Source organism: Neomonachus schauinslandi, chromosome 8, assembly GCF_002201575.2.
Source record: "Neomonachus schauinslandi chromosome 8, ASM220157v2, whole genome shotgun sequence".
Taxonomy (NCBI): Eukaryota; Metazoa; Chordata; class Mammalia; order Carnivora; family Phocidae; genus Neomonachus; species Neomonachus schauinslandi.
In genome coordinates, this window is record NC_058410.1 from 15309474 (window position 1) to 15333571 (window position 24098).

Genomic DNA, 24098 nt, shown 5'->3' on the forward strand with positions numbered 1-24098 from the left:
TTGATCAAGGGCCAACGTGGTAAGGCTGCTCATTCAATCACTAACCAACTACAATCTTGGGTAGGTAACACCCTCTCTGAGCCCCAGAGAGGTTGTAAAATAAAACATTAAAGCTTCTCCACATGACCATTATGAGAATTAAATTGGGTAGTAAAGCCCCTGACCCATAAAAAAAGAATCCCATAAATGTTAATCTCCTACCACCATTGCCCATTCTAGATATGCAATCTACTGGACTTCTTCTGGGTCCCAAAGTGCTAGCAAATAAAATAACAGGTGTTCTTAGTGTCAAACATTAACCTACAGCTGGCACCTCTGAGATCCTTTTTTGCAAATGACGGATTCACGCGCACAGTCATCGAAATATATGGTATTCACACACTGATCAATGTCAAAGGCTTGGGGAATTTGTGAAATTGACAGTTGTGTCCCATCTCTTAGCTCCACCTCCCCCAAGAGAGATGGTATTCAATGAAGGAGTTTTAAGTGACTCTGTGGTTGCCTATCTCCCCCGGGCATCACATCTTTGAGGCAGGCACAGGTGACAAAGTGATGCTGATGTGAATGGATCAGTCTTTCAAGACATTTGATGATTTCATAGTCTGGAAGCGCAAGACTGGTCACGTTCAAGCCCAGCATCTGGGAAACCACCTCCCTGAAGTCCACCAGCTGTAATATCAAACACACACACAAAGGGTGAGAACAAAATGTATCAACTACTGCTAGTCCAAATGCAACCAACCAACCAAACAAAAAAAACCCATGGAAAGCCCAGGTGTGCATGAGGTAGGCAAATCACTTACTGTCTTTAACCTCAGTCCTCTCACTTATAAAATAGGAAGGTGCCATCTACTAAATTACCTCTAATATGCTTTCATCCCCAACTTTCCGTGATTTCATAACCTCTTTTCTGATGAGCCAGTTAGTGTGGCATTGGCTACCAGGTCAAGAATCTCGGTTAGGCAACCATGAATGAGACCCTGACCTAAGACTCCATGTTCTCACTTCCCGGTGGGAATAACCATACACCTACTTCTCAGGGCTGTTCTGAAATTTGGATCCAATGAAACAATGACTGTGTATGTGTTCTATATACTAAGAAGTGCTTTACAAAGGTGTGGTTGTATCCATGGGTGATAAGTACTTACCCACTAGAATTTTAACTGGGCATGGAAACTTTTTTTTTAAGATTTTATTTATTTATTTATTTATTTATTTATTTATTTATTTATTTGAGAGAGAGAGTGTGTGAGTGTGTGTGTGTGTGTGTGTGAGATGGGGCGGCAGAGGGAGAGAGAATCTCCAGCAGACTCCACGATGATTGTGGAGCCCAATGTGGGGCTCGATCTCACAACCCTGAGATCATGACCTGAGCCAAAACCAACAGTCAGGCGCTTACCTGACTGAGCCACCCATGTGCCCCTGGGCATGGAAACTCTTAAGCTAAAGGAAGAACAAAGGGCAAGAAACTATGAGCTGATAAAAACAGAAGGACTACTAAAAAAATGACCAGATCACATCACATGACAGCCTCCTTCACAACCCATAACAGTAGACTCTTTGGGACTACTCTCCGTCCATCACAAAAGGAAAAATGGAGAGGTGGGGAGGTTGGAGACCATGGATGCAAATGTGCCTCAGACCCCTTAAATTCTCGTACGCTGGTTGCTGTGATTCTGTGCTAGAGCAGAAGCAGGTAAGTCAGGGCTATCTGGGAAACCGCTTGCTAGAAGTACCTTCCATTTTGGAAAGATGTGACCCAATAGATGTTGCCTCCAGGAAGAGTGCCTTCCAAACATTCTCACCCTGTCTTCCTTCACTTCCCAACCTCCTTCCCATGCTGAGTCCAGTTTGGGGGAACACAATACCCTCTCCAGCCTAGTGTCCCTGATGAAAAAGTTCCCCTCAAACTTTTCTCCCCTTTCACATATGGTCAAGTCTCTTCATTCCTGAGAGGTTTCCGTCTGCGAACACACACTTTATAGTTTGGCCTTCCTCAACGTTGCCTGACACATGAGCCAAAGCAGAGGCAGCCGAAGAGGAAAAAAAAAAGAAAATCCTAAGATCAGAGTCCACTCTCTGCCCTTTTGAGCTTCAGCAAGAGAGGGAGATGAAAGCCAAAAGCAATGGGGGTCAGGCTGCCCGGGACAGTTTCTTTATGCCTGACCTCCTGATGTGCTCACCAGATAAAACTCTCCTCCTTACAACCAGTCAGCGAGTGAGTACGGTTTATAGCTTACATCTGGGCAAGGCTGGCCATCGAGTCTGGGTGCCACTGTTTGAGAGTTGGGACAGTTTCCTGACACTGATCTCTGCTGGAGATAAGCTTTCCCTCCTGAGGTTGAAGCCTGGGATGATGCAAACTTCAGAGGCAATCAGTGAACCTAATCAAAACCTCTCCACAACCAGAACCTGGCTTTCCACAGCCTTTCCACTGCTTTGATGAGAAGGTCTTTTTCTTTCCTACGATTCGTGCCATCAAACTGTGAATTATTTTTCTTAGCAGAGTAAATCATAATGGTCATTTTAATTCCAGAAAGATGTGAGAGGGCAAGCAGATACATTGAAACGATAAAGAAAGCTTTGTAAATTGTTTTTGAAGAAACGTACGAAAAATTATCAAGCTTTTGAATTGTCCCATCTTTTCCTAAACAAGATTTCACCCCCAGATTTCTACCCACCTGCTTTTCTCTTGTTTCTGCTTCTTCCAGACATTTTTTTAGTGTCTTCATTTCGCTGGTTACCACTTCCATCATATTCCTGGCCCTCTCTTTATCCTCCTGAGCCTCGTGCTCTGCGGTATCCAGTTCTGGCTTGACAGACATTAACTTTTTCTCAGCTTTCTCCTTCATCTTCTCAAGTTTGTCTCTGGACTTATTTAGGTCTTCAGTGGCTTTGGTCTGTTCCAAAGTTTTAATCTACGAAGTCAAGAGAACGCTAATAATTTCTTTCGTATTTGTTTTGGACAATTGTATCAACAAGATAAACTAGAAGTCAATGAAATTCACTTAATAACTTTTTTATAAATAAAGAATGGAATCCATCCCAGTTATACAGACTTTGCTAAGCATACACGCTGGACAAACATGCCTTAAGGCAGTTACAGTTTATAAACATGTCAGAGTACTATTATTTGGAAAACCAATGAGACAAATGGTAGATAGCACAATTCTGGGGTTAAATATTAAAATAAAGTCTGCTGGTACCTACACACAGACTCTAATGAACTCCATAGGCAAAAGCAACTTGCACTTTGGGCCCTACAAAAGGGTCGTCCCCAGCATAGAAACACTAGGAAAAGTAAAATATCTCCTCTGTTAGTGGTCTATGACAAGGGAGCCCAACTAAAATCCCCTTAGTAAGTCTTCACTACTGCCATAAGGAAAATCTAGAACAGCAATATTTCAGAAGAAATGCCTTCTGACTTGACCAATGAGTATGGGAGGCATGAGGTGCCCATAGCATTCCACTACAAAGAAGAGGAAAGGGGCGCCTGGGTGGCTCAGTCGGTTAAGCGTCTGCCTTCGGCTCAGGTCATGATCTCAGGGTCCTGGGATCAAGTCCCACATCGGGCTCCCTGCTCAGTGGGGAGCCTGCTTCTCCCTCTCCCTCTGCTGCTTCCCCCTGCTTGTGCTCTCTCCCTGTCAAAAAAAAAAAAAAAGTCTCAAAGAAGAGGAAAGGGGTGGGGGTGCCTCTCTCTAGGAAGCAGTCCCAGGATCTTAAAGTCAACACAAAGAGCATTTTCTTTATTAGCTTAGTATTTAAAATTTTGCCAGATCTGCTTACAAAAAAGAATTTGAAATCAAAAACTAATGATGTAATGTATGGTGATTAACATAATAAAATAAAATTTTTTTTAAAAGTTTGAAATTCTGACCAATACTACAACATGGGTGAACTTTGGACATTACAACAAATAAGATAAGCCAGACACAAAAGGATAGATATTGCATAATTCCATTTATAGGAGGTACCCAAGATAGGCTAATTCATTATAGAATTCCATCCCCAAGGGAGGAATGGGGAGTTATTTAATGGGCACTGAGTTTCAGTTTAGGATGATAAAAAGTTCTGGAAATGGATGGTGGTGATGGTTGCACAATACTGTGAACGTACTTAATGCCACTGAATTGTACACTTAAAAATGGCTCAAATGGTAACTTTTATGTTATGGATATTTTACCACATTAAAAAAAAAAGAATTGGAGGTAGTTTTACATATTTGGCACAAAATTTTTAACACTGACCATTAAAAATAAATATGAACAAGCTACCATTTAACATCCTCAGGGATGGCTACAGTCAAAAAGAGAGACAGTCACAAGTGTTGACAAGGGTGTAGAGAAACTGGAACCCTCACGTGCTGCTGGTGGGAGGGCAAAATGGTGCAGCTATGAGAAACAGTTTTCCAGTTTTCAAAATGTTAAGCTCAGAGTTAACACATGAGCTAGCAATTCCACTTCTAGGTTTATATATTCCAGAGAATTGAAAACTTCTGTCACACAAAACCTGCCCACAAATGTTCACAGAAGGACTATTCATAATCACCAAAAAGTAACAACAACCCAAATATCCATCAACCAACGAGTAGATAAATGAAATGTTGTAGATCCATACAACGGAATGTTATTCGCCAATAAGAAGGAATGAAGTACTGATACATGCTATGGATGAACACTGAAAAAAACGTCTGCTAAGAGAAAAGCCAGTCATGAAAGACCACTTATTGTATTTTTCCATTCATATGAAAGATCTAAAAAAGGCTATGGACTGGTGGGAGGGGAGACTGGGGAGTAATTGCCAATGGGCTGTTTTTAGGGGTGATGAAAATGTTCTGAAATTAGATAACGGAAATTTGCTTTCCTCTACTATAACACAACCTCTGAAGAAATTTAGTTTCTTTTCCCACAGAGAGGAGGCCGATGGCAGCCATGCCTGGACAAGTTCAAAGCTTTGAACTGGCTCCATGCAGGAGAAAGGAAATCCTCGGGAAACTGACAGCTGCTGTGGGACTTGCGATCAAGAAGGCATAAAAACCACCACTGCAGGGCGCCTGGGTGGCTCAGTCCTTAAGCGTCTGCCTTCGGCTCAGGTCATGATCCCAGGGTCCTGGGATCGAGCCCCGCATCGGGCTCCCTGCTCAGCGGGAAGCCTGCTTCTCCCTCTCCCACTCCCCCTGCTTGTGTTCCTGCTCTCGCTATGTCTCTCTCTGTCAAAAAAATAAATAAAATCTTTAAAAAAAAAAAAAAAAAAAACCACCACTGCAGCTTGAGAAATCCGCGGGCGAGACAATGCCAACCACAGTTGAGGGAAGGAACCCGGAGTCAGTTTTTGAGCCAATGAAATGGCATTAGAAGACCCAGCACTTAAGCCAAGTTACTACCACCCACTAAGTGCAGGTCTGCAGAGGCTGACCTTGCGGATCATTCATGGATTCCAGGAAGGAACCCGGAGTCAGTTTTTGAGCCAATGAAATGGCATTAGAAGACCCAGCACCTGAGCCAAGTTACTGCCACCCACTAAGTGCAGGTCTGCAGAGGCTGACCTTGCGGATCATTCATGGATTCCAGGTTATCAGAACCCATACTGGAAAATGAACAGTGTATTGGATTCAGCATAAAAGAGTATTGCCTCAACGTTGCTTCCTGGGTGTGATGATATACAGGGGTCACATCAAAGAATACTCTTGCTCTTAAGAGATACCTGGTATTTAGGGGTGACGTGTCATGATGCATGTAACTTATTCCCAAATGGTTCAGCAAAAAAGAAAACCTCCTGCCCTCATTAGGCAAAACAGAGCAATTGGTAAAAATGTTAAGTTATTATGTAAATCATTATGTGAAGAATAAAATACTGTCCATTATACTATTCTTGCAACTGTTCTCTAGATTTGAAATTTTTCAAAACAAAAAGTCGGGAAAGGGAACCATCCCACGCGTGATCAATACAACGTGCATCCTCTCCGTAAACGTTTTTGAACATATATGTATACTTATTTATAAATTAGAAAAGCAGCTGCTCTGGGCGCCTGGGTGGCTCAGTTGGTTAAGCCACTGCCTTCAGCTCAGGTCATGATCCTGGAGTCCCGGGATCGAGTCCTGCATCGGGCTCCCTGCTCAACAGGGAGTCTGCTTCTCCCTCTGACCCTCCCCCTTCTCATGCTCTCTCTCTCTCTCTCTCTCTCATTCTCTCTCTCAAATAAATAAATAAAATCTTTAAAAAAAAAAAAAAAAGAAAAGCAGCTGCTCTAAATAATATAGTCTGTCGACTATCAAACATATTACAAACTGGGGGACATGACACGAATGAAATGTTTATCAATTTTAAAACAAAGGTATCTCCTTTTAAAACAAAGAGATTCCCTTCATGTGCAAATTATCACATTGCTGCAGAGAGACTATGTGGCCAAGAGGGAATTTGCTGGGATTGGGATACTGAATTCAAAAGCTTATATGAAAGGATACTTTCAGCCTTTCTGCTCAGATTGGAAAAACATTTACAGTGGGCTATCTACCAAAAGTGACGGAACACAGCTTGGAGAGCTAGAAGTCCATAAATCAGGTCCTAATGAGAAGAATTCATAGCCAAAAATTTCTGAAAAATATGAGACTTTATCACAATCCTAAAGGCTGCCTCAATTCTTGCCATCGGGGAGCAAAGGAAAGTCATGGAGCTCTGAGCCAAGCCACCAGAACAGAACTAAAAGCCAGGGGATGACAGAGACCTTGGGGTCCTAAATCAAACCCAACAAACGAGATTCCTGGAAGTGGGGTATGCCTAAGCTGGTTTCTTTCTTTTTTTTTTTTAAGATTTTATTTATTTATTTGACAGAGAGAGACACAGCGAGAGAGGGAACACAAGCAGGGGGAGTAAGAGAGGGAGAAGCAGGCTTCCCCGCGGAGCAGGGAGCCCAATGCAGGGCTCGATCCCAGGACCCTGGGATCATGACCTGAGCCGAAGGCAGACGCTTAAGGACTGAGCCACCCAGGCGCCCCCTAAGCTGGTTTCTTAATCCTCCGGAAGGAGCTTCCCGAATCCAGCCCAGAGTTCAGCAAGGGCCTGTGCTCCTAATGGTCTTCCAGTGGGGCAGAACTGGTCATCAACAAGACCAATGTCCCACCCAGACTCCAGCAGGGATAGAGAAGGCTCCGAGTGGCCTTTACGTCCAGGGAACACCCTATCTAGTGTCAGCCTCCTTGAGTGAAAAAAAGTCAAAATCTGGTAAATAATTTTCTCTCGTGTTAAAAGGGCCCAAGGCCCTGAAAGAGATGGTTATTGAACTTAAAATCTGATAGGTTGAATCCCACAGAGGATTTAAATTCTCTAACTGGAGGGCTTTTGAGAAGCCGCATTGAAAATGCAACCCTGCAGGAGCTAGGCACTGCACGCAGGAGCTAGGCACTGCACGCAGGTGCCCTGAAGACAAAGTGGGAGAGTGTCCCTGTGGCCCAAATACATGCTGCGCCCCTCCTAAAGAGAACCACAAGGATTTCAGCAGAAGGAAACTGAAGCAGAAAACAGAGGAAGGTGTTCAACTTGGCAGTGTGAGCACACCTCCACTCCCATCATTCCACAGCCCAAGAAGTTCTTCCTTGTAGGTTATGCTTGGTGCACACATTCAAAGTAGGGAGAGCTCAAACTCAATCCCAATCTACTATTGGAGATCCACTGAGCCCAAGATGGTAGGTTACAAGAAATATATATAAAGAAAGGCTGCACTGACCGGGTTGGGGAAAGTTCTGGAGTGGAGAAGGAGCATGGGGAGCAGCTGTCTTGCATGGGAGATAATCAAGAGAGGTAGCAAGAGGGAGCGACCTTTGCTGCTGGCTAAAGAATGTTATTCCTTTTAGTGTTTACTTGAGAGACTACAATGAAGATAACAATGGCTTTTCACTAATTTTTGGTTATCTGACTACTGATTTGGGGGCACAGCTCCCTACTAAAACTGGGCCATGGAGTGGCCCAGAGGTGACACTCCCTTCTTTCTTTCGTTCTTACTGCCCAGAATAGACCCATTTCTCAAGCCGACTTCATCTAAGGGAGGCCCAGGGACTAAGTTCTGGCCAATGGAGATACGAAGCATTGTACTGTTCCTGGAAAGTGCCCTGCAGGGTGTCCTCCTGCATTTCCTCCTCGCTGGTGGCTGGAATGAGGCCGGAGCCCCGGCAGCTAGCTTGTGTTAGGAAGCAGCATTGAGGATGAAAGCTATTACTAGAACAGTGAGGCAGGATTGCTGATGACCACAGAGCCATCCTGCTAAGCATGGCATGTCTTCTTTTCCGTGACAGAGGAATAAACATCTCTTCTGTCTAAGCCACTGTTACTACAGGGGTGTTCCAATATATTTAGCTGAAACTAATCATAACCGACACAGGCTGAGAAGCAACTGGTGTTAGAGGAGCTACACAAAGCATTTTCTGGATCCTCTGGAGTTCTTCCACATGATTTCAGTGCCTGTATTTGCATTTGTGCAAAGACCTACATTTGTGCCAACTAGTAGTGCTACTTTAATTATTCTAGGTTGATGAGAAAAGAGGAAAGGTGGAGTTAATACATAATACATAATAATGTGTTCATGCCAAGGGAAGGCCAAACTACGTCACATTGTGTGTACAAACAACGTATCTGCAGCATTCAGTTAAAGCACAGGGTGTCCTTAGGCGACATACACCACAGGTATGCCAGACTTCAGAAGAACCTGGGCCACAAGCAATTGATAGTATACCTTCTCATGAATGGCGACTGTAGTGAAATAACATAATCTAGCACACTGAATTAATATCGTTAATATTTTCAATTCGACTTTTACACCTCATTTCGCTTTCTCAATTGGTCTGAATTTTACAATGGTAAAAATGTAGCAAGATTGGGGCACCTGTGTGGCTCAGTCAGTTGGGCTGACTCTGGGTTTTGGCTCCGGTCATCATCTCAGGATCGTGAGATCAAGCCTCCGTCAGGCTCTGTGCTCAGTGGGGACTGTGCTTGAGATTCTCTCCCCCTCCCTTTCCTCCCTCTCTGCTCCTCCACCCCCAACTCATGTGCTCTCTCTCTCTAAAATAAATAAATAAAATTTTTTAAATGATGAAAAAAATCTGTTGATCACTTTTTAAAAAATGTAGCAAGATTAAGAAATTTTTATACAGTGTTAAGTTTGTATATATGAAAGCAATATTATACTAAAATTATTTTGACTCAACACAGGGAGGGTAATCTATAAAAGAATATTTTTCTTTCCAAAAGAGATTTTCTACAGTAATCATGTTTGCCTGCCAACTTAAAATTTAATAGTTATCTGGAAAGGTCTACACTTTCCTGGTTGAGAATTCAGGGGGAAATGTAGTGCAAGAGTCTTAAAAAGGGAGACTGGGATAACCTAGGAGTCAAGGTCTTCAAGCATGGTTTTGCAACAGACAGAGAAATGCGCATAAAAACTCCACACAAATGCTCCTAACAGCCTTGCTCATAATAGCCAAAAAGTGAAAACAATCATAATGTCCATCAAATGCTGAATGCATAAACAATGTGTGGTATATCCAAACGACGGAATATTATTAGGCATAAAAAGGAATTGCGATGGTTAATATTATGCGTCACCTGGGTTGGCCCACAGAACCCAGATATTTGGTGAAACATGGGTATTTCTGTGAGGGTGTCCTGTGGAGAGATTAACATTTAAGTTAGTGGACTTTCAGTAAAAGTAGATTTCCCTTCCATAGCGTGGGTGGGCTTCATCCAGTCCGTGGAAGGCCTGAACAGAACAAAAGTGACGCTCCCTGAGCAAGAGGGAATTCTACCAGAATCCAACCTTTAGACTAGAACTGCAACATCAGGTCGTCCCGCCAGCCAAGCCTGCAGATTTTGAACTTGCCAAATTCCATAATCACATGAGCCAATTTCTTAAAATCAATCAGTCTCCCTGTGGCCCTCCCTCTCTCTCCTCCTCCCTCCATGATATAATATATATGAAATATATATGTGCACAACATGGATGAACCCTGAAAACAGACGAAGTGAAAGAAGCCAAAGGCAAAAGGCCACATATTATACGATTCCGTTTATATGAAATGCCTAGAGGAGGAAAATCCGTAAGACAGAAAATAAATTAGTGGTTTCCAGACGTTGGGGAAGGGGAAAAAAGGGAGTAACTGGGATAGGTATGGGATTTTGGGGGGGGGGGTCCTGGAAATGTTTTAGAATTAGGAAGTGGTGATGCCTGCACAACCCCCCCCAATGTATTAAAAACAGTGAACTGTGGGGTCGGCTCAGTCGGCTAAGCGTCTGCCTTCGGCTCGGGTCGTGATCCCAGGACCCTGGAATCGAGCTCTGCGTCAGGCTCCCGGCTCAGAGGGGAGTCTGCTTCTCCCTCTCCTTCTGCCCCTCCCCCTGCCTGTGCTCTTTTTCTCTCAAATAAATAAATAAATAAATAAATAAACTCTTAAGAAAAAAGCCGGTGAACTGTACACTTTAAAAGGCTGAATTTTAGGGGTGCCTGGGTGGCTCAGTCGTTAAGCGTCTGCCTTCGGCTCAGGTCATGATCCCAGGGTCCTGGGATCGAGCCCCGCACTGGGCTCCTTGCTTGGTGGGAAGCCTGCTTCTCCCTCTCTCACTCCCCCTGCTTGTGTTCCCTCTCTCGCTGTGCCTCTCTCTGTCAAATAAATAAATAAAAATCTTAAAAAAAAAAAAAAAGGCTGAATTTTATGGCCTGAATTTTTTAAGGCAAAGAAACGTAGTTCATATTAGTATCTTTTATATCGACCTTCCATAAATGGTGAAATTAATTCTTAATTTAATAAGTGTAGTGGGTTGAACTGTGTCCCTCTCCCCCCCCAAAAAATAAATACATATCCACCCAGAACCTCAGAATGTGACCTTACTTGGAATAAGGGCCTTTGCAGGTATCATTAAGGTTAAGGATCTCACGATGAGATCATCCGGGAATAGGGTGGCCCCTAAAAGCAATGGTGGGTGTCCTTACAAGAAACAGAGAAGGAGGGACACACGAGGGGACAGTCACCTAAGGGTGGCAGCAGAGAAGAATCCCGCAGGTGCAAGCAGCAAGCAGAAGCCCAGAGAGAGGATGGAGCGGATGGGCCCTCATTCCCCAAAAGGAATCAACCTTGCCAACACTTTGCTGTCAGGCTCCTGGCCTCCAAAATTATGAGAGAAAAATTTCTATCGTATTAAGCCACCCAATTCGTGATCACTGGTTATGGCAGCCATAGAAAATGATAAAAAGGCCATCTTAGCTAACATTCAGAAATGTTATCTGATGAATAATAAAGTCAGTACGGGGATGAGCACAGGCAATGTACAAAGATAAATAGTTGATATCATTATTCTGTCTTAGACACTAATATGTCTCCAACAAAAAAATAAAAAGTCATTTGTAGCTAAAATCTCTGAAATTCATGAAGTTAGCATTCACTCTGTTAGTAAGTTAGAGAGATCTCTGTGCTCTAGTGGAAGGCAGACTTAGCATCCCATGTCCGTGGTGAAGGGCCTGAGTCATTCCTGAGTCAGTCAAATCCCACCTCTCCTATACCTTTCCTATAACCTTAGCTAGTAAAAAAAGTGGATCTCTTTACGCAAAATAAAGCTCTCCCCCCATGTTTCTGTTTCTTTTTAGTCTCTTCCCTGATGATTTCACTCTCCCGTCTGAAAGTCTGCAATGACTCCCCAGGACCCAGAAGACAAGTCCAAGCATCTTAGGAGACACACAAGGCCCTGGGTGATCTGGCCCCTGTCCGCTGCCCAGCTTCTCCCGCCACCGCCCCGTGACTCTGGACATCAGCATGGTGTCAGGAACAGCTGACCAAGCTTTTGTCCACCTGCTGATTGCATCTGGTTATCACTGGGATCATCCCCTTCTTCAGTCTATTCGTCTATACTTCAGTTTCTCCCATTCCACATCCACAATTTTTCCCATATCCACATATAACCTATGGTCATCATTTTTTTTTCTTTAACTCAACCATCTTTTGAACTTACCTGAATTTATTTCTATGAAAAGGAATTTTGTATGATTTCAGTAGAATTTGCCACAACTGGAAGATAACAATAAAGCAAACACTGTACAATGACCATGAGGAGCCCTGAGTCAGTATGGAACAGTTGATCACTATATTATACACCTGAAACTAATATAACTATGTGTTAATTCTACTAGAATTAAAATTTTTTTAAAAAGAAGAAAAAAAACCCCACTGTACAATGAAAACAAAACAGTACAACTAGGTACTATTGCTTGTACTCAGCCCTGAGCTTAAGGTTTATTCTTTATTTAAAATGTAGACTAGTATATGTTCTAGAGGCATAAAGACATAATAACCTCTAATTAAGATTTTCTCCTTGATAGTGAAGGAATTGGAAGAAAAATTAAAGGGAACCCATTTTTCACCTTATGATTGAACATTAGTGACCTGTCATGCAGCACCTAGTATTTTATGTGTCCCAAGAGCTATGTGCCCCACACCTGAAAATGTTGCTTTCCCCCATGGACACTAGAAGAAGAAACTGGTAAACCTGACATTATCACCAGAACGACACGTTGCATAATCACGTCGCCCAAAGAGCAAAACTTAATTACAAGAATCAGGCTTGCTTTGTGAAAGGTTAAGTGGAAAGACCACTTACAGACAATTATCATCATCTAGGCGAAATACGATGCAGATGTGAGGCAGATATTGTTGCGACCAAATGGGAACGTACTCCTCAGATACAGGGCTCAATTTCCACCAGCTGTTTTCCCCCTTCTGCTACAGAAAGCGTGGGCTCCTCTCTCCCCAGCACCATCTCCAGCTTATAGGGCTGTCTTGGCTAAGGGTCTCAGCACTACTCTCAATACATGTAGCCGGGAAGATGCCCTCCTCAGACCCACACCCCCAAGGTGCCATTCACCAGGAGCCGGCCCACTTCCAAAGCCACCCTTTCTCCACTCTCACCCAGCAGGTGCTGGACCCTGTTCCTGGGCGTCGCCGATGGGGAATCCCCTGTCCATCATCACCTCGTTGGCTGCTAGACTGTGAGCTGCCATGCTCCATGCAGGCCAACGTTACTCAGGCTCCGGAGGCGTGTGGTAAGTCTAAAGGCTCCTCCAGCCCCACAGTACAAACTGCCACCCTCAGCAGTGATAAAATTAGCTACAATGGCAACTAATATTTGTACCCGGCTTTATAGTATATTCATTCACCATAGTATTCTATTTTAGCTGTACGGTATCTGGCCACATGCGGAGAGCTAGCTGGGACCTGCCAGTTAATGTCCCTGAGTCCTGACAGCCCTTCGTCGGGCCCAGCCCAGGTCATTCGGAGACGGGAGCTCAGTTCTTAGAAACTGGCAAAAGCAAGGCAGGCCTCCAGTATCAGGGGAAGCAAGGGGCTTTGAGATGATAAGGGGATGGGCGGGGTAGAAAGAGCACAGCTGCAACCCAATTATGGAGAAGAGATGCTCAGCCTCGGAAGCCGTGTAGATTTCACAATGAGGTTAGCAGTGAAATAAGCAGCAAGATTGAGTCAACCCTGACTTTTTAAATTAAGCTTCTTAATTTCTCCCAAGGACAGAAAAGTACACTATATGAGAAGGGGGAAATTTGTTGGTAGGGACCAGATGTCCCCAGCCGCAGGGTGGAGGGAACGAGGGAAAAGAAGCCATGCAACTCACACGGTACCTTCCAGCACCACCGCACCTTGTTTCCGAAACACAGTGTGGTCTTATTAGGAAATGCTCCCTCAGGTCCTTCCTCTGGGATGCCATCAGGCATCATCAGGCCTCCCCAATGTCCCCCCCACTTAGTCATCCTTAGCAATCACCCAGACTGCTCCATGTCATTCTCTTCTCCTCTTCTTCTCCAGCTCGGTGTATGAAAATCCCCAGTGCTATTTACCCTTCCTTCCTATCACAGATTTCTTTGAGGAATTTGAACTATTCCATTGACACATGCTTACAATGAAACATGTCCCTTTCTTTTTTTTTTTTTTTTTTTTTTTAAAGATTTTATTTATTTATTTGAGAGAGAGAATGAGAGAGAGCACATGAGAGGGGGGAGGGTCAGAGGGAGAAGCAGACTCCCCGCGGAGCAGGGAGCCCGATGCGGGACTCGATCCCGGGACTCCAGGATCATGACCTGAGCTGAAGGCAGTCGCTTAACCAACTGAGCCACCCAGGCGCCCGAAACATGTCCCTTTCTTTATGACCGAATTTACTTCCCCGTTTTGAAATCCGAGTTCACTTTATTTATCATTCCTAGTCTATGTTTTGCTACCTGCCTATTTAACACCAATTATGGGAATTATTCTCATCTCTCCTCCCACATGAGGAAGCCAGTGAATAGAACTGATTCTTCCCAAGTCCAAGGCTATAATAGTAGTCAAGTAGTAAATAATTGTAGTAAAGACATAATAACTTCTAATTAAAATTTTCTCCTTGACAATGGGAAGAATTGGAAGAAAAAACTAAAGGGAACCCATTTTTCACTTCAGGACTGAACATTATATAATGCCCTGTCACGCACCACCTAGAAACACTTTGTATCCACCACAGGACATTTGAAAACCTGGCTTTACATCACAGATGCTGCCTCAGCACCCCGGCAGCCCCTTCCGACCAGGGTGGGAGCAGTGGCTTGTGGACCCCCACCCCAACACCCCCCCCAAAGATCAGTCTCAAGGTGTGAGGGGGTGTGCAAGGTACCTACCTCGATATTTGCTCCCCAGTTTTTGCACCCCATCAGATGCTTTCCCTTGTTTCCTGCTTTCCTTATTTTTAAATATGTTCCCTCCCCTGGCCTGTGTCTGCCCTTTTTCTCCTCGAGGGAAATAAGCCTCAACTCAGAAGGGCTTCAGGGGAAAAGAGCTAATGACTCAGAAGAAAAAAAATACAATAGGAAATATTTCCTAAAATACTGTCCCCACCATACATATTTAAGTGCTAGCTTAATGCCAGGCTCCTTTTCCCTCTTGGTCTGTTTCCAGATCCAGAAACATTCCAGAAGTCCAGTTCAGAGCGCTCATCTGCAAAGAGCCAGGACATTATTCACATCTGTATTCACAATATGCATATCTGCCAGAAGTGGTATGTGCCTGTGAAGTCACATACCCGTTCCAGGGGGCACACATACAGGACATTTAAAGATTCTGATTAAATTTGTTTAAGTTGTCATTCCTTTCTTCTCTGTCGTGATTAGAAGTGGAACACTTCATGGGGCGCCTGGGTGGCTCAGTTGGTTAAGCGACTGCCTTCGGCTCAGGTCATGATCCTGGAGTCCCGGGATCGAGTCCCGCATCGGACTCCCTGCTCGGCAGGGAGTCTGCTTCTCCCTCTCCCGCACCCCCCTCTTGTGCTCTCTCTCTCTCTCACTCTCTCTCTCAAATAAATAAATAAAATCTTTAAAAAAAAAAAAAAAAGAAGTGGAACACTTCAAATCCAGGAAGCACACTTCCCTTATCTGAGTACCTTCCTACCTTCCGGGGATAAGGCATCTCACTGAGCTCATGAAACACTGTTTCCTGCCTGACTCTTCTCAGTGAAGGGCTGTGCTCATTTGCTCACTTCTTCCTAAGCAGATTCCCACGTGATAGCTCCCTACGTGATCCCAAATACCACAGTCACCCACACTTGGAAGAAATACTTATATTTTCTCTACGTCACATCACCCCTTTTCTTTTTTTCCTTGAATTCCAGGATAGTTCATATACGGTGTTCTAGTCCTTCCACGTGTACAATATAGGGACTCTACACTTCCACATCCTACTCAGTGCTCATCACGGGAAGTGGCCTCTTCATCCCCTCCACCTACATCACCCTTTTTTGATGGAATTTTCACGCAGCAGCCATGGCTTGGGTTCAACTATCGAGGAGACTCTACAATGATCTAATATGCTGATTTGTGTAGCTTTTGCATTTCCCCCACAACTCTAGAAAACCAGAGGAAGCTTTTGTCCCTGTTTCTCTTCTTCTGTGTCTGTTGTGAGACTTCCACTCTTTCACATAAACTAAAGGGGTAACTTGCAAAAAGCAACAAGGGAACCAAGCTGAGCACTTGCCTGCAGCTCAGCCAGCTTGGCTTTGAGCTCTGTGTTCGCTTCTCGACGCGCACTCAGCTCCTTCTGCAGCCTCTCCACCCTCTTCTGCAACTTTCTTAGGGTGAGATTGGCCTCGTCCCTCTCCACAGCCAAGGCCGAACGCACCTGCTTCTCCTCCTCCAGCTGGGCGATTTTCTGCCGCAGGAGGCCCATATGTAGTTCTTTGCTCTCCAGCCTTTCTTTCTGAGTCCTGAGCTGATTTGAGACAAACAGGGATTTTTTAAAAAAATAATCACTGAACAGTCAGTAAATATAAATGAATCACTCGGATCATGTTGATCTTTATCTACACTTCAATAAGACTAATTTGTAAACCACCAAAAAAGGTTATTGGATTCCTTTTCCCGATTACATGTTTTATTCCTATTTTTCCAAGAATTAATTCTGTAGCTGCAAAGGATGAGACAAAAGAGCCACAGAAGACACAGAGAGAAGTAGGCTTTCAACATCTGATTCCCTCCCACAGTATGTACAGCATAATAGACACATAAAATTACTTTTAAAACTACTAAAATGGGCTTATCAAGATCAGAATAGGGTAGAGGGACAAAATCCTCTCCACCACACCATGGCAACTATATTACACTGGTCTTTTCTAAAGGAAGCCAGAGTGCAGGTTAGTACCAAAAACCTAGACTGGCTAATTTCAATCCCTTAGAACCAGACTGAGCAACACCAAACATGAGACTTGATCTATTTTTAAAGTAAGCTATACCAGGGAGAGTTTAGAGAAACCTTTGCTTACATGTTTAAAATCTTTAAAATAGAAGGGACATCAAGAAGGTTTTAGTTCATTGGTATCTTTATGATACGCCTGGCCTATACCATCCACAAACCAAGCAGAGAACAAGTTCTTCAAACAGCACTTATCACTCACAGTCAAACTTGATGAAGGAAATTATGGTGGTTTTTAAAAAAAGATTATGGACTCTAAGGGGGGAAAAAAAATCCTCGTAGGCTTCAAATGTCATATTTAGTGAGTGGAATATTAAGTACAGAACCCTCCTTCATCTGTTGCGAACACTGGGCATTGGAATCGTGTAGAATTCTAGAACGTTAGAGCTGAAGACTGTCGCATTTTCCCTAATTATATACTCCGCATTTGTAAAGTGTTCAGAGATGTGAAGGGCAGACTGAAACGCAGGCTTGTCTAACTATGACAGCATGGTCCATACCCAGATCCATCTTTAACAAAGCCCTTTTCGTGTTTCTCTAGCCAAATTCCCTTCCTTGAGCTTTTTCACGTCAAATTCCACTCTACTGCAAAATTACACTGGTAAGTTCTGTACACTGGTAATTTTAATAATTATACAATACCTAAGAAGGAATGGTGTTGGATAAAGAGGAAGAAATCCGTTATCTGAGGAGAACTCAAAGAACTATAGCTCAATTCAATGTCTCTGATGGTAATAGGGTTATCTGCTTTTTTTTTAATAAAATATTCCTAAAAATCCAGTAAATGGAGGTCAAATGTGAATAGACTACAGTCTATAAGCCAAGAGTTTAAACATGTATTTTATTAAAAATGAACAACCTCATGAGGAAGATGTTATCCCCATCTAAAATATGAGGAAACAGAGACAGAGAGGTATGTAATTTGTCCAAGGTCACAGAGCTTCGTGGAACCAAACTGGGATCCCAGATGTGACTCATTACACAGCCTATACGCTGTAACTCCACCACAGAATTTTCTCCTAAGAACTATTACAAGAACACATCTGTGTTTTGCTCTTTCTTTCACCAATGCCAATAATTATATAACTAATCATTATATTTTTATCCTTTTCATCCACTCATTCATTTATTTCGTCTAAACTGTTTCTCTTCTTTTGAGTGAGTGGAAAATTAGCTCTTCTCGCTTTACTATCCAATGCAAGAGAGTTTATTCAGGGGCGCCTGGGTGGCTCAGTTGGTTAAGCGTCTGCCTTCAGCTCAGGTCATGACCCCAGGGTCCTGGGATCGAGCCTTGCATCGGGCTCCCTGCTCCGACTTCTCCCACTTCTCCCTCTCCCACTGCCCCTGCTTATGTTCCCTCTCTCGCTGTGTCTCTCTCTGTCAAATAAATAAATAAAATCTTTTTTTAAAAAAGAGAGTTTATCCAGTTGGAGACTGCTACATGTTTCCCAGTTCTCCTCATCTCTCTTAAGAATAAACAGTGAGTTTCTTTGCGAGGCAAGTGGCTACCCAGAATAAAGACTACAGTTTCCAGCTTGCCTTGCAGCTAGTTTCAGCCATCAGAATCGTGGGATATAAATACAAGTTTACATAGAAAACTCTGGAAGCCTCCATCAAAAGACAGCTCACACATGCTCTTTTGCATCCCTCTTCTTCATCCCTTTCTTCTCCAAAATCTGTCTGGAACACAGACATGATGATTCTAGGTACAATTTTGAACCACCAGGATGTGGACCACCCTAGGGATGGGAGATTAATGAGCTGAAATCAGCTGGGCTCCTTGAAAACTTTACAGAGCAGACTTGCCACACTCACCCTGAGCCGCCTCCCTCCAGAAATTCATGTGAGGTGGGGGGGCCACTTCTAGCCATTTAAGTCACTTTTATTTGGGGTCTCTATTATTCACAGTCACACATAACCTTAGGTGATATACTTACCATTCCTCAGACTTGAAACAGAGACTCAAATTCTAAATACGTATTTGTATGTTTCCTAACTACAGTGGTAAATAGGAAAGAGGAGTACATTATTTTTCTATATTTAAGTCTCTCCGCAATTCCTTCTCTCAAGCAAGTTTCAATATCCCCTACCTTTCTCTGTAAATTGTGGGCAATAGTCTTGTTTTCAATGACTGCGTTGCTCTCGAGACGGACCAGCTGCTCCGTGCGAGCTAAAACTACATCCAGACGCATGTCAAAGCCAAGTTCAGCAGCCATCTGGTCCAATTTCATTTTCTCTGAGAGCTGATCCAGAAATTTAAGATACTAAACCCAAGAACAAAAATTAAAATGAGACACAAAAACAAAATTATCAGGTGATCTCACAGTATCCCAAGTTTACAGATAGGTCTCATTAAACCCAGTCTGTAGCCCAGCCCGGGACCCCAGTGCCTGGTAATGAATTCCTGAACCACCCTGCCAGTTCCATGTCCTGCTTCTTGTCCAAATTCACTTGACTCTCCTGGTCAGTGATCTTGATGTTCAGCCTAACATTAGACACTCTTCGTCACCCCACCATCGGACAAATCTGGCACCATCCTGACTACATCCGCATGTCTCCGTTTTGGCTACTTGCTGCTACCATGGTGCCCCTTCCAGGTAAATCCAACCCCTGGGATCTACCCACTCACAAAACTTCCATGGCAATTTTTCCCACCTAAGTGGGCCCTGGCCTCAAATGTAAAAAAAAAAAATGACAACAGTTACCACTCCAATCACTCCAAAATCAAAGCTCTCTCCATACAAACACACTTGGACAATGTTTTTGCTTTTTAAGTTAAAATCCTATACAAAAAACATGTCTTTAAGAGTTTTTAATGTATCATACTTTAAGGAATAACATTGTAAAATAGAGCTGTATCAAGGAAGTAAAGGTTCATATTTGAACAGGTTAGCATCACAAAACTGTTCTAGGATCTTCCTCCACTTGATTTCCTTTTTCTTTCTTCCAAGTTTTAATTTAAATTCTAGTTCGTTAACATATAGTATAATATTGGTTTCAGGAGCAGAATTTAGTGATTCATCACTTACATACAACACTCAGTGCTCATCATAAGAGGTGTCCTCCCTAATACCCATCACCCATCTAGCCCATCCCCCGCCCACCTCCCCTCCAGGAACCCTCAGTTTGTTCTCTATAATTAAGAGTCTGTTTTATGGTTTGCCTCTCTTTTTTTCCCCTTAATGTTCATTTGTTTTATTTTTTTTTTAAGATTTTATTTATTTATTTGACAGAGAGAAACACAGTGAGAGAGGGAACACAAGCAGGGGGAGTGGGAGAGGGAGAAGCAGGGAGCCCAATGTGGGGCTCGATCCCAGGACCCTGGGATCATGACCTGAGCCGAAGGCAGATGCTTAACGACTGAGCCACCCAGGTGCCCCTCATTTGTTTTATTTCTTAAATTCCACATATGAGTGAAATCATTTGGTATTTGTCTTTCTCTGACTGACTTATTTCACTTAGCATAATACACTCTAGTTCTATCCGTGTTGTTGCAAATGACAAGATTTCATTCTTTTTTATGGCTGAGTAATATTCCATAACACACACACACACACACACACACACACACACACACACCCCACATCTTCTTTATCCATTCATCAGTCAACATACATTTGGGCTCTTTCCATAATTGGGCTATTGTTAATAATGCTGCTATAAACATTGGGGTGCATGTATCCCTTTGAATCAGTATTTTTTGTATCCTCCATTTGATTTCTGTGGTTTCTGGCCATGCCAGCCAGAGTAAGGCTTCCTAAGTGCTTGCTGGATGAGTGAACCAATCAATGAGTTTTCTGCATCATCACTTCACGATTTGGGTTCTCTCTTTCAAACTAGCCTCACCTTGCAGTAAGTCCTCATCTATCTGGCATCTCTGAGGCAATTATATGTTTAAATAAGTATAATTCCCTGATGACTGAATCATGCCAGTGTGAAGCCCAGAACTATCTATACTCTCAGTCATCAAGATGAAATTGTATTTCCAAATTTTGCTGAATGGCATATCTAAAATTTAATCTCTTCTTTGGGAGGCACAGTCATGGCAAAATATTGCTTATTGGCTGTGTTACAAGACCATAGGTTGCTTTTGTTCTCACATCATCAATTTGTCACTTCTTTTGTTTTTGTTTTTTTTTTGAAGATTTTATTTATTTGACAGAGAGAGACACAGACACAGTGAGAGGAAACACAAGCAGGGGGAGTGGGAGAGGGAGAAGCAGGCTTCCCGCTGAGCAGGGAGCCGGATGCAGGGCTCGATCCCAGGACCCCAGGACCATGACCTGAGCTGAAGGCAGAAGCTTAACAACTGAGCCACCCAGGTGTCCATCAATTTGTCACTTCTTAAAGCTGTATCAGCTCTCCCCTTGGAATTACTCATTTCTTTTTTTTTTTTTTTTGAGAGAGAGTGCGTACATGAGTGAGGGGGAGGGGCAGAGGGAGAGAGAAAAACCTAAGCAGGCTCCACGCCCAGTGTGGAGCCCAACATGGGGCTCCAACTCATGACCCTGAGATCATGACCTGAGCTGAAATCAAGAGTTGGACGCTTAATAGACTGAGCCACCCAGGCGCCCCTGGAATTACTCATTTCTAACATTTGTGAATGAAAGGAAAATAACTGCTATTGTTTGTTTTGTAAATAAAATAGAATCAGTACCTTTCACGTGGAGGTATAAGGCCTCTCTTGCTATGTCTACAGGTGACCCATCCACTTAGCATGCAAAGATCTATAACAGGCATAAAGGGATAAAGACAGGACCAAGCCAACACCCCACAGAACAAGTGCACATTTCAAGGATCTTGGCTATGCCTCAGAAAGCGAGGGTTACTCGAAGGATTTACTGTACAGCTTGTTTCTTTGAGTCACAGATTAGCCTAGATATCTTCTATTCAGTGTGAACCTCAATTACCTATATCTAAATCTCAACTCTGTACAACTTAGCTTTTCTAGTTTACACGCCCATACCCCTCACTAGGATGTGCATGTTGTAGGCGGTTATCTACAGAATAGTCTACCAGGACGGAATCTGTTTACATAATTCGCTTTCATAACTGAGAGTTCTTTTGGCACAGTCTCAACGAAAATTAATGAATCATTACAACGAAAAAAAAAAGGGAAGAGACAATCTACCTAAAATTTTTGCCTTTTACTATGTTTCTTCATAATTTAAATACTATTTATTTAACTCTTCCCTAAGTGCTGGAGAAACCCAGAAAAAAAGAAAATAAAAATATCCCCTGGCCTCAGGAATCTTGGAGTTGACTGGAGAAGATGAATTAAAAACTGAAGAAAGGGGCGGGGGGGGGGGGGGCGGCGCACCTGGGTGGCTCAGTCAGGTAAGTGTCCAACTCTTGGTTTCAGCTTAGGTGGTGATCTCAGGGTCATGAGATCGAGTCCCACAACGGGCTCGATGCTGACTCTCTCTCCCTCTCCCTCTGCGCCTCCCCCATGCACACACGCTCTCTCTCAAATAAATGAATAAATCTTAAAAAAAAAAAAAAAAACCTGAAGATAATAAACCTAAGTGCTGTGACAGACACGGGCACGTGTTGCATGAAGGAAAACTAAGCCTCTAAGGGACTCCCAGAGGAAGTGACTATTGGAGCCAAGTCTTCAAGGGACAGCTACTACCAGGTGAAGGAGTTAAGGAGAACATTCTCTCAGAGAGAACAGCAATGTGCAATATGGGATGCTAAGGGGGCTCTCTCTCTCTCTCTCTTTTTTTTTTTTCCAGGTAAGTGTTTTTTTTACAAATTTGAACATGGATATCTTTGGATTCAATCCCCCCACACCCTTGCAGGGCCCTGTCGGTCCGCAGACGCCTTGAGTTTGCCACCGTGGGCTGGAGAGATGGCAGGGTAATGGGAAGCCTGGAGGGGGGGGACCTGGCCAGGTCACAGAATGCTCAGCCATGGTGAGAAGGAATCTGTAGCTGAGCCTGAGGGCCATAGAGAGCCCCTGCCCAGTTTTAAGATGGAGAAAGGTAAGACTAGACATGCCTCTTATTAAGACCTCCCCGGCACAGTGGGGAGCTGTCAGGTTGCTTCTGGAGTCCATGCAAATGACCATAATGCTCTGAGTCAAAGCACTGCCACTAAATACAGAGTTGGGGGCAGAGGGTATTTGAGATACCTTAAGGAGATGGAATCTACAGTGTTTAGGAATTGCTTAAAAAGAGGGAAGCACTGGGGCATCTAAGTGGCTTAGTCATTAAGCATCTGCCTTCGGCTCAGGTCATGATCCTGGGGTCCTGGGATCGAGCCCCACATCGGGCTCCCTGCTCAGCGGGAAGCCTGCTTCTCCCTCTCCCACTCCCCCTGCTTGTGTTCCCTCTCTGTCAAATAAATAAATAAAATCTTAAAAAAAAAAAAAAAAGAGGGAAGCATTATGGATGACTCTGGGGCTTTTGGCTTGGACACCTGGAGGCAGATGACCTCATCATCCCTGAGGCAGGAGGGGGCAAATCTGTGGAGAGATGACCATTTCCATTTGGAATATGTTTAGTGCAAGGCACACGTGGGACATCCAGGTGGACAGTCCAGCAGTCAGACTTCTTCCAATGTAACATATTGTATTCAGGTGCAACATGTCCTTTCAAACTTAAAATTTCAACAAACACACCTTTTTCAGATACCCTTCACTCTCCCCAATATCTCCAGTCTACCCCTTCATTCATAAAACCACTACTTGGTCCAAATATTTATTAGCTTCCATTCTGCACTATTCTAAGAATCCCTCAGCTGGGCTCTCTGCCTTTAAGTCTCTAGGTCCTCAGAGCCAGTCTGCTTTCAGAGACTCAAAACCCTTTCTTTCTTTTACTTTCTTTTACTCAGAAACTTTCTACGGTGTCCTGTTACCCATAGGATAAAGCCTTGGGAAATTAGCCTTCTCTATGCCAATTATTCCTACATGCTTCTAGAGCCTCCTCATGCCTCTGGCCTCACCATGCACCATGTTCAGTCTCCCCGTGCCCCACTGGCCTCCTGAGCAGCCTGGCACACCTCCGTTCCCTCCTCCTTCCTGCTGTTCCCTGTACCCTGAATCCCTTCCCCACCTCTTCTGCCTGACAAATTCCTACTCATTCTTTAAAGCCTCTCATGAATGCCACCTCCTATGTGAAAAGGGCTCATTTCCTCACACACAGAAATAGGAACTTTACCCAAGTTCCTGTTAAATTTTATACCTATCTCCATTAATTAATTATTGTGTCCTCATTTACCTGTCCCATCCACTTAGACTAGGATTTCCCACAGACCCCTTACGCATCTTTGCCTAGCCAACCCTCAATGCAGGCAAGATGTTTCCTCGGCTTTTTTAAGTACAGAAAAATGAGCATGAATGAG

The 24098-nt window shown here is 43.5% G+C and overlaps 1 protein-coding gene across 1 annotated transcript in view; it reads right to left on the reverse strand.

The window, feature by feature from the left end:
* Positions 1-468: 468 nt before the first annotated feature.
* The window catches only part of CCDC170 (coiled-coil domain containing 170), a 56874-nt gene continuing 33244 nt past the window's right edge, over positions 469-24098 (reverse strand). Inside the window, exons 8-11 of the mRNA XM_021693244.2 lie at positions 18845-19018; positions 16041-16274; positions 2682-2918; positions 469-669 (exon numbers count right to left, since the gene is read on the reverse strand). Coding sequence (XP_021548919.2) covers positions 469-669; positions 2682-2918; positions 16041-16274; positions 18845-19018 — 846 coding nt within the window. The remainder of the gene's footprint in view (positions 670-2681; positions 2919-16040; positions 16275-18844; positions 19019-24098) is intronic.